At 38.2% G+C, this 17,901-nt stretch overlaps 1 protein-coding gene and 2 pseudogenes across 5 annotated transcripts in view; 2 read left to right on the forward strand and 1 right to left on the reverse strand.

The window, feature by feature from the left end:
- ATRX (ATRX chromatin remodeler) overlaps positions 1-11,117 on the reverse strand; it is a 222,154-nt gene extending 211,037 nt beyond the window's left edge. For all 5 annotated transcript variants that reach the window (XM_063083057.1, XM_063083056.1, XM_063083059.1 and 2 more), the window contains exon 1: positions 10,904-11,117. In XM_063083057.1, coding sequence (XP_062939127.1) covers positions 10,904-10,923 — 20 coding nt within the window. In that variant the 5' untranslated portion in view covers positions 10,924-11,117. The remainder of the gene's footprint in view (positions 1-10,903) is intronic.
- LOC134367307 (ras-related protein Rap-1b-like) lies at positions 4,110-4,777 on the forward strand (annotated as a pseudogene).
- A 3,183-nt stretch (positions 11,118-14,300) lies between the features above and the next one.
- On the forward strand, positions 14,301-15,199 carry LOC134366918 (ADP/ATP translocase 2-like; annotated as a pseudogene).
- Positions 15,200-17,901: the final 2,702 nt, after the last annotated feature.

Raw genomic sequence — 17,901 nt, forward strand, 5'->3', positions numbered from 1 at the left:
CAGGGGTATCTGAGGTAGGTAGGAAAGGGAAAAAGCAAGAAAAATGAGAGGTGGGCAAATTCTCCCCAACTCTATAGAAAGTAACCAAGCCTAACTTCAAATTTCTAAATTAAATGGCAAAGAATGAACTAATTAATATATTCCTACCAAAACACATAATCACAGGGAAACATCAGACAAGTTCAAATCGACTAGCCTATGTTCTTTTAAAAATGGTGAGATGAAAAAATGGCAAGGTGAACTTCTCCAGATTAAATTACATTAAAGAGACATGACAATGAAAGGCAACATGTGTTCCAGAATTGGATCGTGGATCAGAAAATAATAAATTTGTGTCTTTCACGATGAAGGACATTATGAAGCAACTGGCAAAATGTGAATCAGGTCTGTAGATAAGAAAATAGTATGGTATCAATGCTAATTTCCAATTTAGCTAACTATACTGGGGTTATACAGTAGAATATTCCTGGTTTGGGGAAATACATATTGAAGTATTTAGGGGTAAAGGAACATCATGTCTGCAATTTACTCTGAAATGATGCAGAAAAATAACAATAGAGAGAGAATAATAAAGTAAATGTGGTAAAATATTACCATTTGCTCAATCTGGATGAAAGGCACATGAGAATCTTTGTACTATTTTTGCATACTTTGCATATTTTCTGTAAGTCTGAAATTATATATTTTTAACCTTTTATACAGTAAAAAGGGGATAATCATTCTTTATCTCCCTAAAAGTAGATCAGATTTGTCTTCTGAGGTTACAGTTATAAAAAACAATCATTCAATAAAATATTACATGAAATCAATGAGACACGGACTAGAAAGTTGTTTTATATTTTGTCTCTGGGACTGGCAGGTTAGCTAACTTTGTTAGAGTATGGGGCTGATAACACCAAGGTCAAGAGTTTGAATTCTCTTACCAACCAGTTGCCACCACCACCACCACCCCCCCCACCACCCCCGCCACCAAAAAAAAGCCTTTGATCTATGAATGGATATCTTTGGAATTTTTTGTTTTGTTTTGTTTTTGAGGGTTTTGTGGGGGGGTTTTTTGCATCTGGCCAGTACGGGGATCCAAACCCTTGACCTTGGTATTATCAGCACCACGCTAACCAGACATCCTAAAAACACATTTAGTAATAACACCAAAACATTTTCTGGAGAGGGGAGGAGGCTGGGTTACTAGGCAAAATGTATATTAATATAGATTTTTTTAAGTATAATATAAGCTCCAGGGGGACAAGGCTCTTACCTGTCTTGTTCATCAATGCAGTACTTAGAACAGTTCCTGGCACATGGTAATAGCAATCAATAACAACTAACATTTGAGTAATTATTACATCCCGACCACTAATCTAAGTGCTATATGTCCATTAACTCATCTAACTGTCATTCCACCCAAGAAATATTTGGTGCATGAATTAGTACTTTTTGCAGGATGAGAATTACAGTCAGTTCCTCAATAATGTAAGATATGGGTTCCTAAAATTTACCAAACTACAGAAAATTGTGCAATGAACATCATAGAACTCATAGGGGAAGTGGGATTAGAAGAAAACACTCAAAAAACTTTGTCAGTTACACCCTTTTTTAAAAAAGATAGAAACCTAATACAAGGAGTCTTCAAAAAGTTCATGCAAAGAATCGTATTTTTTAATTCCATTTTCTATCATATCTTTTAATTCCATTTTTCCATGAACTATTTGAAGTACCTTCACACAGTTTTACACAGTTTACACATGTTAAAAGATTACAAAATGCACAAATACAACAATAAATATAGCACTTTACCTTGAGAAAGACCTGAAGTTTGCTTGTGGAAGTGGGCATCAGAAGGGTTGCAGCTCGTGAATTATTGTGAAGTGGTGGAAGGAAGGTTATCTGAAATCGATGGAAAACTGTAACAACAGAAGTGGATGGGTGTGGTTCATAATGCAAGTGATAAACTGAGGTAGCTGGTAGATGTTTGAGGTGTGCGAATGTATATGCATGTATTTTTAGGCAGCTCTGTTCAGCTGGGTGCAGTTTCTTGGATTTACCAAGTGCAGGAATCAGCAAACTCTTTCTATAATGGGCCAGAAAGTATTTTTGGCTTTGTGGGCCATAAGGTCTCTTTTGCAGCTATTCAACTCTGCCATTCCAGTGCAAAAGCAGCAATAGAAAATATAAACAAATGGGCACAGGTGTATTCCAACAGAACTTTAAAAGGCCACCAGTTGGTAGGCCATAGTTTGTTTACCCCTGACCCTGTAGATTAAATCCTGCAAAAGCAAATGCAAAATTTGCCTTATGCTCAAATTGTTCCCTGATGCGTCAATCTTATTGGAACAAATTCACATTTTCAATACAAGCATTACAGCAGAAACTAAATTTGGAATTCTACCAAATAAACTAAAATAACTAATATAATCCAAATAAGCAAAATAATGAATCCAGTATTACTCAAAAATAAATTAGTTTTGATTTTGGATTTCATAAGTCAAATGTTACCCAGAAGTTGACTGACCACATCAAATGATTAAAATAAAGACAACTAAAGATAGATTTTGATCATAGTCATTCAAAACCTGTGCATTAAATTCTATGCAATCTTTAAGAAAAGTGGGTAACACTTCTGACAGTTCTGAATTGAAATTACAAGGCTCATTCACAAGGGAACACATAACTTTTAAAAGATCATCAAGCCACAAAAGCTAACATATAAACTGCACAATAGTTATAAAATATAATACTTGTCCAGGAACTGAGTTAAAAATTCTAAGTTGACTTCTTCCAAATAGAAAATGCTAATATATACAACATTCCTTTGCTCAAGCTGCTATTCCTCACATCTGGAATCCTCCCACAGTCGTCTTTGTCAAAACTGTACCCATCTTCCAAGGGCCAGATTCAAACGATATCTCTCTATAAACCTTTCCTTGGTCCCTATCAGAAATGTCTTCCTAGCAATAATCAGCCACAATGTATATCGACAAAATAAAATTTTTAAAAAAAAAAGAAATGTCTTCCTACTTTGAAATCCCACAGCAACTTACTTTTTACCTCATGCAGCACTTATCACTTTATATTCTGCTCCAAAACTATTTGTGTACATGTCTTATTTCCTCTGCTATGTGGAAAATAAGACCAATCTTGAGCCATACTATGAGTTAGCCTTAATCTTTAGTCCCTCTACCAAGACTGCCCTCTCACAGCCAATCCTTAACTGCTACTCATTCAAGACTCAATACAGGGGCTGGCTGGCTAGCTCAGTTGGTTAGACCAAGGTCCAGGGTTCGATCCCTGTCCTGGCCAGTTGCCAACGGGAAAAAAAAAGACACAATACAGGTAACATCTCCTCTGTAAAACTTTTCTAGACATCCCCAAAATTATGCTTTTCTTCATTTCTGATCCCTAGCAGAACCAACATATTTTCCTACTAGCACTGTTTTATAACTGCTTATTTATTTACCTGTCTCTCTCACTAGACTAAGAATGCCTTAAGGCGGCAGGAATTACCCTTTGCATACCCTAGCACAGTGCCTACCTAGCTCTTAGATGATACTCAAGCATTTAATCAACTAATAAAGCATTCCCCCAAAATATGGAGTGTAGGATATATACATGTGAACACCATTGCCATGGCAATAATTTCTTAAAACAAATACTGAACTAAACAGTTAACAAGAGAGCTGGACTACAGATCCCAGGAATGGCTACTTCAAGACAAAACTGAGATACTAAGTCTCAGAGACAGGATATGAAAATAGCAAGCACAAAATTCAAAGAACCTTTTCCCAGGGCAAAAAGGAACTAGAACTAATGGTCTTTTCAGAAGTATCATCTCCAGGGCCGAGCCCGTGGTGCACTCGAAAAGTGCGGCGCTGGGAGCGCGGCGACGCTCCCACCGCGGGTTGGGATCCTATATAGGAATGGCCGGTGCACTCACTGGCTGAGTGCCGGTCACGAAAAAGACAAAAAAAAAAGAAGTATCATCTTCAGAGCCAGAGCAGCGGCAGCACCAGGACCGCCGTGGCGCCAGGCGACCCGGAGAGAGTGCAGGGGGACGCTGGCTGCGGGGACCCAGTGACAGCGTGAGAGGTAATAGGTATTGACAAGTTTGCATCATGCGTGAGTATAAGCTGGTCGTTCTTGGATCAGGAGGCGTTGGAAAGTCCGCTCTGACTGTACAGTTTGTTCAAGGAATTTTTGTTGAAAAATATGATCCTACGATAGAAGATTCTTACAGAAAGCAAGTTGAAGTAGATGCAAAACAGTGTATGCTTGAAATCTTGGATACTGCAGGAACGGAACAATTTACAGCAATTAGGGATTTGTACATGAAAAATGGACAAGGCTTTGCATTAGTTTATTACATCACAGTACAGTCCACATTTAATGATTTATAAGGTCTGAGAGAACAGATTCTTCGAGTTAAAGATAGTGATCATGTTCCAATGATTCTGGTTGGTAATAAGTGTGACTTGGAAGATGAAAGAGTTGTAGGAAAGGAACAAGGTCAAAATCTAGCAAGACAATTGAACAACTGTGCATTCTTAGAATCTTCTGCAAAATCAAATATAAATGTTAATGAGATCTTTTATGACCTAGTGCAGCAAATTAACAGAAAAATTCCAGTGCCTGGGAAGGCCCGCAAAAAGTCAACATGTCAGCTGCTTTAATATACTAAATGCATTGTAGCTCTGAGCCAGGTCTGAAGAACTGTTGCCCGATTCAACAGTGCCAGCATTCCAACTTTGTTAAACCTTACCAACATCTTAAATGGACTTTCCTGTGGTGGGTACCCTGTAACAGGCAGATGAAAGCTACTATATCAGTTTGCACATTCTAATCACTTTCCAGTATCACAAGAGAGATTTTTACTTATATAACAGTCCTAGAGTATGCAGATGGCAAAACCAGAGGCTACATCCAGTATTTACTGCTAAGAGACATTCTTCATCCACCAATGTTGTACATGTATGAAAATGGTGTACTGTGTACTTTAACATGCCCCATACTTTGTATTAGAGAATACAATAATGTAAATCCTAAAAGCTCCACTATTTTAGCATAATAAAAAAAAGTCCAAAGAACTCCTATATAGACTACTCCAGATGACTTCGCTTCTTTGAGACTTGTAACTTACTGTATTTTTTTTTTAAAGAAATTCAAGGTCATTATCATTGTACTGTACAAAATAAGCGCTTTGATTAACACAGCTATATAGTTTTTTTAATTCTTAAAAAACTTGTGGAGACAGTGATCATGTCTTTAAAATAGAATAGTCCTTTCAGTATAATATCTATTAAAGACGTTGCCTTTAATATCTGTTGGGAAGGAAATGTCCAGACTTTTCAAATCTCTTTTTTTATGTTTCCTTTTTTGTTTACATAGGGAACAATGTTTATAGTTGTGTTTACAGTGGGGGTCTACAACAAGAAGTGTATATTTTCAAACAATTTTTTAATGATTTAACAACTTTTGTAAATCATTTTCAGGCTTCTACAGCTGTAGATTCTCACTGTGAATCCCTTGCTTGCTCATGCATAAGTGTATCTGCAATGCCAAATATACACAGGTTTAGTATTTTTGCCTGTTAGTGATTGTTTCACATATGTAACGTTTTGGTTGAAATGTTAAATGGTGGACGAGTACTGTGAATGTGAATGTGGGAAGTAATTTTAATCATGTGTAATTGGTCACAAGGCCTAATTTGCAGTAACTATTGCTGTTTTATTTAACAATGCCTTGTTGCTTTGTATGCATTAACGTTTGGGTGTAAAGATTGTATGTCTATCCAACAGGGAGCCACAGTATTTAAATTGACCAACCTGATGTTACAACTACTTTGAGGTGGCCAAACTTAAACTAAAAGCCTTAATTAAAGTGGTGCAATAACTTAGCATCAATAGTTCAATAAATTTGGATTGCCATGCAAAGGCTTACATTATAATTGCTTGCCAAAAAAAAAAAAAAGTATCATCTTCAATCTGTAAGAAAAATAATCTAAGTGATTCATTTTCAGAAATGACTTATCTGAGGGTGTTTTAACTGACTCAGGCCCAACCCAAAAGTTCTCCTGACTGGTCCAGCCCATTCCCAGAGGGTCTCTGAACAGATAGAACTCTCCTTGAGATGGTAATTAGTTACCAGCCCCCACTGTTTTCTGCATTCCCTAGTGTTTCTCCTTTCACAGGGCTTAAGTGGGCCTTTTTCGCAGGCTTGTCCTGAGCCCCCAGACAAAGGGGGGCTTGCAAGGGGGTAATAAATTTTAGCCTTCATTCGGGAAGACTATGCACCCCATAGTACTCAGCCAATGAGGAAGTGTGGGGAGGGACTTGCGTACTAGGGAATAAATTGCTTGCTACAGCCCTTTTCCATGTGCCTGTCCCATTCACAGACACCCGAATTTGCAAGGCATTATTGAAGTCTCACTTCACTGTACCTCGTGTCTCCGTGTCCATCCTTTGGCACTGGATGGGAGAGAGCATTTCTCACACAATCATAAAAGAGCAGAAGTACAATGGATATAGTAATCTTTCAAAATAGAACATATCCTGAGCCACAATAATTAACAAACTTCCCAGCAAAAATGTTTTTCCTTTCCAACAAATGCTTGCAAAAGTATGTGTACATGATACTATGACAAATATGAGCAAGAAAACACCTATACTAACCATGTGAGTTTTAAGGCAAAAAAGATATACACTGAATAAACTTTCCCTCATCACCACCCTTTTCCCTACCCCTGCCAAAAGTCAGACAAAATTTTTAAATAATCAACACTCATATAAGCAGAATCATTTTTTAAAAAATAACTTTATAGAGCATGTAGCAGAAGTTCATTCTGCAAATGACAATGCAGAGGCCTGGAAAGGATAAATGATTTGTCCAAGGTCATACAATCAGTTAAGCAACAGAGCTGTAACTAGAAAACCCAGGTTTGGCTCACAGTCCAGTATTCATTCCTCTATACCAGCAGTTCTCAAACTATTTAATCTCAGGACCTCTTTACTTTCCTAAAAATTAATGAGGATACCAAAGAGCTCTAGTTTATGTCTTTTAAGAACCGCTGTTATAAACATGTTACCTCCTCCAGAACACCCGCAGGACTTATTGGTATCTATTAAACTTACTCCCATTTTACAGATGGAGAAATGGGAGTTTAAACACCTTAGATGTCAATTATCAAGCTGATCGTAAGACAAGCATTAGGGTACAGGTAGAGAGAGATACTACTCAGACACTCCTTTTACTGCTCTGCTATATTCAACATTCCTAAAGGAACATCTATGCACCATTTTTCACTGGCTTAGACCATTTGAATAGCTTCTGCTAATATCCAAGAGAACATTCAAAGTGTGGGGGAAAGTACTTCACGTAAACTCAAGGATTGCATGTATCCTGTCACCTAATCCATAAGTTTATTTAGACTCCAAAAGTGAAAAAGGCACATACACACTTTCTTATGAAAAAAATTATTTCACACACCTATATCTATATAGAAATATTCTTTTAAGTAGTACATTTATCTTACCTCTAGAAATAAGATATATAAACTAAAAGCTTATGGCCAACTACATATCAAGGGTTGCCAATAAGAAGAACTGGCCTGGGCCGAGCTCGTGGCGCACTCGGGAGGGTGCAGTGCTGGGAGCGCGGCAACACTCCCGCCTCGGGTTCGGATCCTATATAGGAATGGCCTGTGCACTCACTGGCTGAGTACCGGTCACGAAAAAGACAAAATAAATAAATAAATAAATAAAATGAAAAATAATAAAACTGTTAAAAAAAAAAAAAAAAAAAGAAGAACTGGCCTGACCAAAATTAAGGTCACAAATGTCCTTTTCATCCCAAACCATAACATAAGCAAACAATTAGTATTTAAATACTTTCAAAACCCTTTATAAAATTTGCATCTCCTCCCCCTCCATAGGCCCAGCTTGATGCTTTACACAGAGTGGAAATGCAAATATTTCACAGATAACACTATTCAACAATTAGGTTACTATGCAATTGCTTCTTAACTACCACTCTAACAGACAATAAGACATTCAACATCTCTCAATTTAGACAACTTCTGCCTTTTTAAATTTAAGACCCATAACAAGTTACACAACTGTCAGCTTTTCAAGTAACCAGTTGTCATGAGGACTAGAATCACAAGTTCCATCAAATCTGCCAATACCAGGATCTTTGTATAAAAATAAAGTTGTTTATCAATCAGAGACTCATCTTTTATAATGCCAAAACCTTAAGGAAACAAGCCAATGTTATTTAAAACAAAACAAACAACAAAAAAAGCTTTAAGAACAACAACAACAAAACCTTTAAAGACTGAACCACTGATTCATGTATGATTTAGTCCAGTCCTCAGTTTATTTTCCTCTCTCTTGCCTTTTGGCCATTTTTTCACCATAGACTCCTAGAACGTTTCTTTTTTATATAAACACAAGTAAAAATTAGAACTAATCTTTTAAGTGCTCCTACTTTTAAGTGCTCAACAGAAGATCTGATAAAGAAAAAATCTGGAACCACTGTGTAAATAAAATTAATGATGATGCACAGAACTGCTCATATTATTTCTTCTTCACATTAGAAGAGTATCAACAGTAAAGTGGTATTGTGCGTTCAACTCACTCAAGCATTACCCGTCAAATTCTCCCTTAAATGTGATTACGGCTTTGGAGATGAATGACACTTCAGCCCGAGTTCTTTCATAGTAAATAATCAGGAAGTATCACACTTTTTAATTAATCTCTGTATATATGTGGTTCTTTACAAGGGGTTTCTCAAGTAGCTTAAGACTCTCCTGGAATTAAATGTTTCAGTTATCCCACTATACAATACATCTGGACATAAAAGATATAACACTATAAACAGTTATAAAATCACAGACCTACAACAAATGAGAGTAGTTAACATAAACTTCTTCGGTTGTAAAACCTGGGATAAATTAAAATGGTCATAATCAGGTTAGACCTGGCAGTTCAAGAAGGTATTAATGATTTGAGGTTAAGAACATAAGCTCTAGTGTCAAGACTGGGTTCTACCGAAGTTCCACCAATTGCAAGCTGTATAACTTTGATCAAGTTCTTTGGTTTCTCTGTGCCTCAGTTTCCCCATTTGCAAAATGAGAAAACTAAGTGTGTACCCCATAGGGCTATTTTGAGAATCAAGATTATACATGTGAAGGACAATGATAAGCACATAATTTTATTTATGATTATAATTCTTACCACGAAAATCTACAAAAATTCAAGACCAGTCAGAAAAACTGACCCTGGCATAAAATGTATTATTCTATTCAGAAATTCCATTTATGTTATTTGTTCACCCTAAAAAGGGGAAGAAAATCCAAGTTCAACCTATGATTTTAAATGTAGACTTTGTAAGACAGAGTAAAATCTAGAGGTCATATTTAACTGTAAGTTACACCATTCATGCATGTGAACATGAGTGCCTGATAATAAACAGCCAGCAAGTTATACTGGGTACCTCTTACATGCCTAATATCACCTTAAAGGTTTGTTGTACTTGAGCCAACTGAAACAAATTCAGAAACCAAAGCCACAATCTTTACACAATTAGGGATCTATAACTAAGAACTAAAGTATATTTTTCTCCGGGTAAGGAAAACATCATCTACCTACGGCTTGTTAATGAAGAAAAACAGGCATTAAGTATCATAGGCTCATTCCCAAATTCTACATTCTAGCTAAAGTGCTCTAAAAACGTAGGCCATCTTAATAGTTGCTCAAAGGTACATTTTGCCAACCAAGAATGCAATTCTAATCCGTGCTCCCTGTAATTTCATTTTTCCTCTAGGCGTCAAGGATGCATCTCAGAGTAGAAAAATTACTTAATTCACGTCGGGGGATGAAAAGGCAAATGTCGAAAACTGCCTGAAAAGCAAGCCAGCCAGCCACCTTTGCCAAAGTGGTATACACATTTAACATTAACTACCCAAAGTTTTAGACACTGTCAAGAGGCAAATCAGGACCACACGAGAAAAACAGCCACAACCTAATAAACGAGCTTGATTGGTAAGAAGTAGCCCGCCAGGCACAGCTTCCCTTGCAATGTTACTTTGCATCAACCCACGTTAACCTGCTCTCCATCCCTCACGGAATGAATAAATAAATAAACAGAGTCTTAGTTACATCTACTCAAAATTTGCCCAGGAAGTGGGGAAACATTTGAGGTCCTATTAAAGCTGGGCTTTACAAAAAGTAGTATCCTGGGGTCCTCTGGAAGCAATACCCTGCGTTAGTATCCCTTTGGCTAGAGATAAATTTACCCAAGGATATCCTTCAGGATCTGAATAGAGAAGGAATCTAAACACCTGGCAAGATCCACCATTCCCCGACTCCCCCAAAAACGGCTTGTTTCCGAGGGCTGCAGGAAAAAAAAAAAAAAGATCCCGCAAGGCCTGGGTACTTCCCGTCTCCAGCGGTCTAAATGCCACTACGTCGCCCCAGGATCTCACATCCTCCCGTCTGCCCACACGCCCCTGCCCCTCCCCTCCCCTCCCTCTCTTCACACCCTCCCCCCCCTTCACACCCTCCCCCCCCCTTCTTCCCCAGGCAGTTTCTAGGCCCAAAGATTAGGAAGAATGACCGGGATACCAAAGACCAATTCCGCTATCGGGGTCTCAATCCCACAGGCACCAAAAAATAAACAGAAGACGCCAACCAAGCTTCACCGGCCAGAGACGGTTGGAAGAAGGGCCCAGAATCCAGGGCCGTGCCCCACCCCCACTCCCACCGCCGGTTGGAGCCTTCCGCCGAAACCCTTCACCTGAAAAAAAAAGATGCCTCTTTCTGCTAAGGAACACACAGGAAAGCCTTCCAACACCCGACTAAGAAGGTGCCTAGGCCCAGACCGCTGGGGCCCACGAGACGGGGTTGCGTTTTACCTCATGGGCTCAGCAGTCATGTTTTCGCTAGAACGCCTTGTCGGCTTCCGCGACCGTGGGGCGCCGCTCCGCGCTCCCTGGCGCCCGGTTACGACAGAAATGCACTGAAGTCTTAGTCGTTATCCGTAGGTGGTGCTGGACCCTCCCCACAGCTCAAAGGCCGCTACCACTGCCACCGCCGCAGGAGCCGCGGAAACAAAGCGACGCCGCCGCCGCCGCCATTTTGTTGGGCCGAGGCTCAGGCAGGAGAATTGGCGCGTCCTCCCCCTTCCTCTTTCCGTCATCCATTGGCTATCTCCTCCATTGCGCAGAGTCTTATTGGACACGGAAATTCACCTTCTTTGGGGGCCTGTTGCTAAGGCGGTAGACGTCATTTGATCCCCTCCACCTTTTCGCAGGGGGTCCAGTTCAGTCCCAATTGACCTGAAAGTGCTAGTGACGTATTTTGACTTTATTCTGAAAATGCTCTTTTGGTCCATCCTCTCTTCTTTGACATATCGACGAAACAATAACAGCAACTCACATTTACTGGGAGTTCAGTATATACCCGCACTGCACTGTTCTTTCGGCGAGATTACCTCATTTAATCCTTACACCACGTAAGGTAGAAAGACCTGCATTTTCCAGATGAGGAAACCAAGACACAAAGTCCCACAGTAGTGGAGCCGAGATTCAGACCACACACCATATTCAATTACTAATCTATATGGCCATCCTATATAAATATGTTCTTTCCTATATTCTAGGTTATCATCAAGTTCTTTTCTAGATGTTTTTTTTTTCTTTTTGGCCGCTGGCCGGTACAGGGATAGAACCCTTGATCTTGATGTTATCAGTGCCCTGCTCTAACCCACAGCCCTTTCCTAATGTTTTATGTAAAATCCAACGTGCTTACAAATAGATATCTATACTCATAAATATTATATTTATTCACCTGTATGTATAGACAAAAGACCAACTTGAGATCTGCGCGCAGTTATTTCAATATTGAATAAATTGCCGTTTGGAACGCGCGCACAAACACATGGGCCATTTCCCCAGTCTGATGTGATGTCTAATTCACAAACCAACCAAGCTAGATCTGTTTCCTCCTCATTACAGAGGATGTTTGGCTGGATGATCTCTAAAAGCCTTTCCAGTTTATACGGTCTATAATTTGGTTTTACATTGGTAGTCTCTGCTAATCACAAATCAGTTCTCTAAAATCGAATAGTTTCAAATTTTATTTCCAAATTTATTCTTTCATGCATGCTTTAGTTCATTCTATTTATTTATTTTGAAACGTGCAAAAGCACCTGTCATGGTTAGGTAAGAAGGTTGCTGCTTTCTACTGGAATAACAAGAGATGAGCCTTTTTTTGAATGGAACACTTTAACAATCTAACAGACTCACGCAACTATTTAATCAATAGAAGCCTGTACACATTCCAAATCATCTTTCAAATGTTCGAGTTCCATTGCCAACAGTAAAAGTACATTGCCTTTTGTATCTGCTATATTGATTTTCTTTTTGTCTTCCATACATTTAATATCACTTAAACATACTATTTACAGGCATTATTTTTCCTCCTTAGTAAATACAGTTAATTTGAAGGGAGATCCACTGCATCACAAGACAGCACACAAATACACTTGCTATCAAACGGACTGCACTATAGAAAAAAGTAGCAAACAGTTCATAATTTAATATGAATTGAATTTTTTTTATCCTGGGTTGTAATCAGATGAACTGAAATTTTTAATGTAGAAATATTTGGTACTCACTTCTTTCTAATTTGTATATATCTACTATTTTTAAACTAGCTCTTGGTGACAAGACTTCTTAACACTGAACAACTTTGAATGACAAATCCCACAAACAGAAACATCTTAATAACAAAACTATGATCACAGATTTTTAAAAATATACAATAACTGACTATATCTGTGAATCATAAGAAAATTCCTGTGCTATTAAAGGATGGATAACAAATTTTTTGTGATGTACATGTAAGTGTATCACTTCCAATGATGATTCTTGATGGATTCCTATCAACTGCATTTTAGAAGAAAAAAATCTCTGGTACACATCTTCACATTTTTCTTCGAATTGTCACATAGAGCCCTTTCTTGAATTCTTGAACATAAATGTGTAACTTGTGAATTTGCTTCTTTGTTTTGAAGAAAGACAAGGTAAATTACCTGTGAGAATAAATTGGACGAGAAAATAGGTACTCATAATTTTTTTTTTTTTTCGCAGCTGGCTGGTAAGGGGATCTGAACCCTTGACCTTGGTGTTGTCAGTACCACGCTCTAGGTACTCATAATTTTCAATAAACAGTTTCACAATCCCTGTTTTATGTCAAAATCATAATGCTTTGGCAGTATCTGAGAAATTTTCAAATGCATATCTCCTTTAACCCAGCAATTTAACGTCCAGAAATTTATCCAACAGATAGACTTTACATGTGCAAAATGAGATGTCCATAAGACTGTTCACTGCAGCATAGTTTATGACATCACAATTTTGGAAACAATATAGACACTCGCTCCTAAATGGGGGACTGGTTAAATAAATTGTTATGTCCATACAATAAAGTACCATACAGCTCCTTAACATAAATTTTTTTCCAAAAATCAGTTGCATTTCTATACACTAACAATGACTAATACAAAAAGGAAATTAAGTAAACAATCCCATCTTTAAAAAAAATTAATAAAGAAAACAATCCCACTTATCATAGTATCAAAAAGGCTAAAATACTTAGAAATAAACTTAACTAAGGAAGTGAAAGACTTGCACACTGAAAACTACAAAACATTGCTTTTTTAAAAAATCAAAGAAGATACAAATAAATGGAAAGACATCCCATGATGCTGGATTGGAAGACATAAGGTTGTCAAAAGAAACTATCAAGAGTGAAAAGGCGACCTACAGAACGGTAGAAAATATTGGCAAAGTATATGTGTAATAAGAGGTTAATATCCAGAATATATAACGGACTTCAACTAATTTTTTTTTTAATTTTTAAAAAAATTCAAAAATGGCCAAAGAACTTGAATAGACAATTCTCTTAAGAAAATGTAAAAAATGACCAATGAGCATATGAAAAGATGCTCAACATCACTAATCAAAGAGAAATGCAAATCAAAATCACAATCAGATATTACCTCACACCCATTAGGATGGCCACTGTCAAAAAAATAGAAAATAACAAGTATCAGCAAGAATATGGAGAAATTGGAACACATGTGCACTGTTGGTGGGAATGCAAATAGTCCAGCCATTATGTAAAAGAGTACAGCGATTCCTCAAAAGATTAAAAATAGAATTACCAGAGCGCCCCGGAGTCAAAGCCGGTTCCCAACCCAAGTCAGTCCCGTCTCGCAGTCGCCTGGCCTGCCGCCTCTCTCCTTCCAACATGACAGACGCCGCTGTGTCCTTCGCCAAAGACTTCCTGGCAGGTGGAGTGGCCGCGGTCATCTTCAAGACTGCGGGAGCGCCTATCGGGCGGGTCAAGCTGCTGCTGCAGGTGCAGAATGCCAGCAAGGAAATCACCGCAGATAAGCAATACATGGTCATTGTAGACTGCGTGGTTCGTGTCCCCAAGGAGCAAGGAGTCCTGTCCTTCTGGCGTGGTAACCTGGCCAATGTTATCAGATACTTCCCCACCCAGGCTCTCAACTTTGCCTTCAAAGATAAATACAAGCAGGTCTTCCTGGGTGGTGTGGACAAGAGGACCCAGTTTTGGTGTTACTTTGCAGGGAATCTGGCATCAGGTGATGCTGCTGGGGCCACAACCTTGTGTTTTCTGTACCCTCTTGATTTTGTCTGTACCCATCTAGCAGCTAATGTGGGTAAAGTTGGAGCTGAAAGGGAATTCAGAGGCCTCAGTGACGCCTGGTTAAGATCTACAAATCTGATGAGATTAAGGGCCTGTACCAAGGCTTTACTGTGTCTGTGCAGAGTATTATCATCTACCGAGCTGCCTACTTCGGTATCTATGACACTGCAAAGGGAATGCTTCCAGATCCCAAAAATACTCACATCATCATCAGCTGGATGATCGCACAGACCGTCACTGCCGTTGCTGGGTTGACTTCCTATTCATCTGACACTGTTCGCCACCACATGATGATGCAGTAAGGGCGCAAAGGAACCAATATCATGTACTCAGGCACAATTGACTGCTGGAGGAAGATTGCACGAGATGAAGGAGGCAAAGCTTTTTTCAAGGGTGCATGGTGCAATGTTCTCAGAGGCATGGGTGCTGCTTTTGTGCTTGTTTTGTATGATGAAATCAAGAAGTACACGTAAGTTATTTCCTAGGGTTTTCCCCCTATGAACAGGCATGTTGTATTATATAACATATCTTGAGCATTCTTGACAGGCTCTTGGCTGTCTGTTTATCTATGGCAACTATTCACTGGCTGAAGATGGGAAGCAATAATATTCTTCTGACCAGTTTCATCTTAAAGTCATTTCCATGATGATGTTGGGACTCAACTATATTTTTCATTTCAGTCACTCCTGATAAATAACAAATTTGAAGAAATAAAAATATCTGAAATAAAAAAAAATTACCATATGATCCAGCAACCCCACTTCTGGGTGTATATCAAAAACGATTCAAATCAGTATAGCGATGTCTGCACACACGTGTTCATTGCAACATTATTCACAATAGCCAAGAGGTAGAAGCAACCCGAATGTCCATCAACAGATGAATGGATAAACACAATGTGATGTATACTTAAAAAAGAAGGAAATTCTGTCGCATGCTACAACATGGATTAACCTTGAGGATTCTATGATAAGCAAAATAAGCAAGTCATAAAAGAACAAATACTGTATAATTCCACTTATATGAAGTATCTAAAGTAGTCAAAAATCATAGAAACAGAAAGAAATGTGGTTGACAAGGGTCAGTGGGAGGTGGCAAAAGGAATTAGTATTTACTGGGTACAACTTCAGTTTTGCAAGATGAAAAAATTCTACAGATCTATTTCACTACAATGTGAAAATACTTAACACTACTAAACTGTACACTTAAAAATGGTTGATGATAAATTTAGTGTTATTTATTTTTTACCACAATAAAGATAATTTCTTAAAGGGGCACGTCTAAATGTACAGATAGGGGATGATTTCCTAGTTATATTGTTAAATGAAAAAAGCAAGTTATATAACACTGTGCATAGTATTTTAATATTTGTGTTAGGGGAGAGACAGAGACAGAGAGAAAGGGGAGAAAGAGAAAGAGAGAAGTTAAAAGGTAAAATTACTCTGAGAGAAAAAAAATTATACTTAATAATAGGGTTGCCTGGGGAAGGTAATCTGGAACCTGGGGAACAGGGCAGGAGGGAAACTTTTCAGTCAGTATACACTCCTTTCTACCTTTTTTTTTTTAAAACATGATTTTACATATCTGTGGGGGTACAGCACTGAATATCAATACCTGTGTGCAATATATGATGTCCAAATCAGGATAATTAGTATACTCAACATCACACAATGTAATCATTTTTTGTGGCCCTTTACCAATTTCTCACTAATCCGCCTCCTCCTCTCCCTTTAACTACTTCTGGTAATCTCAGTTCTGTTCTCTCCTTTTCGAAGTTCAACTTATTATTGTGACTGTTGTATCTTTCTTTCTTTCTTTTTTTATTTATTTGTTAATTTTTTTAGTTCCCACTTTTGAGTGAGGATGTGCAGTCTTTCTCTTTCTGTGCCTGGCTTATTTCACTTAACATAATCTTCTCTAAATTCATCCATGTTGCTGAGAATGGCAGAATTTCATTCTTTTTATTGCAGAGTAGTATTCCATTGTGTATACATACCACATTTTCCTTATCCGGTTGTCTGAAGATGGACATTTAGGTTGGTTCTAACTCTTGGCTATTGTAAATAGAGCTGGGATAAACATGGGAGGAAAGGTATCCCTTCAACATGATTTCCATTCCTTTGGGTATATACCCAGCAGTGGGATTGCTGGATCACATGGCAGTTCTATCTGTATTTGTTTGAGGAACCTCCATACCGTTTTCTATAATGGCTGCACTAATTCAGCCCCACCAACAGTGTAGGAGGGTTCCCCTTCTCCACATCCTCACCAGCATTTGTTATTCTCTGTCTTTTTTTGTTTGTTTTTTGTTTATTTTGGCAGCTGGCAGGTATGGGGATCCAAACTTGCGACCTTGGTGTTATAAGGCTGTGCTCTAACTAACTGAGATAACTAGCCAGCTCCATTCTCTGTCTTTTTGATAATAGCCAGTCTAACTGGGTAAGATGATATCTCAATGTGGTTTTGATTTGCATTTTCCTGATGCTTAGTGATGTTAAGCATTTTTTCATGTGTCTGTTGGCCATTTGTATATTTTCCTTTGAAAAACACCTATTCAGCTCCTTTGCCTGTTTTTTAATCAGGTTTACTTGTTTTTTTACTAAGTTGTTTGAGTTCTATGTACGTTCTGGATATTAATCCCCTGTCAGACGCATAGTTTGCAAATATTTTCTCCTGTTCTGTAGGGTGTCTTTTCACTCTGTTAATTGTTTCTTTTGCTGTGCAGAAGTTTTTAGTTTGATATAATCCCATTTGTTTATTTTTTTCTTTTATTGCCTGTGTTTTGGGGGTCTTAATCATAAAGTCTTTGCCCAGTCCTACTTCCTAAAGTACCCTATGTTTCCTTTCAGGAGTTTTATAATTTCAGGTCTTATATTTAAGTCTTTAATCCATTTTCAGTTGTTTTTGGTATATGGTGAGAGGAATGGGTCTAGTCTCATTCTTCTACATATGGATGTCCAGTTTTCCCAGCACCATTTATTGAGGAGGCAATCTTTTTCCCAATGTGCGTTCTTGTTGCCTTTGTCAAAGATCAGTTGGCTGTAAGTATGTGAGTTAATTTCTGGGTTCTCTATTCTGTTCCACTGGTTGAGTGTCTGTGTTTATGCCAGTACAATGCTGTTTTAGTTACTATAGTTTTGTAGTATAATTTGTAGTCAGGTAGTATAATGCCTCT

The sequence above is a fragment of the Cynocephalus volans genome, chromosome X (genome assembly GCF_027409185.1).
Source record: "Cynocephalus volans isolate mCynVol1 chromosome X, mCynVol1.pri, whole genome shotgun sequence".
NCBI classification, from domain to species: Eukaryota; Metazoa; Chordata; class Mammalia; order Dermoptera; family Cynocephalidae; genus Cynocephalus; species Cynocephalus volans.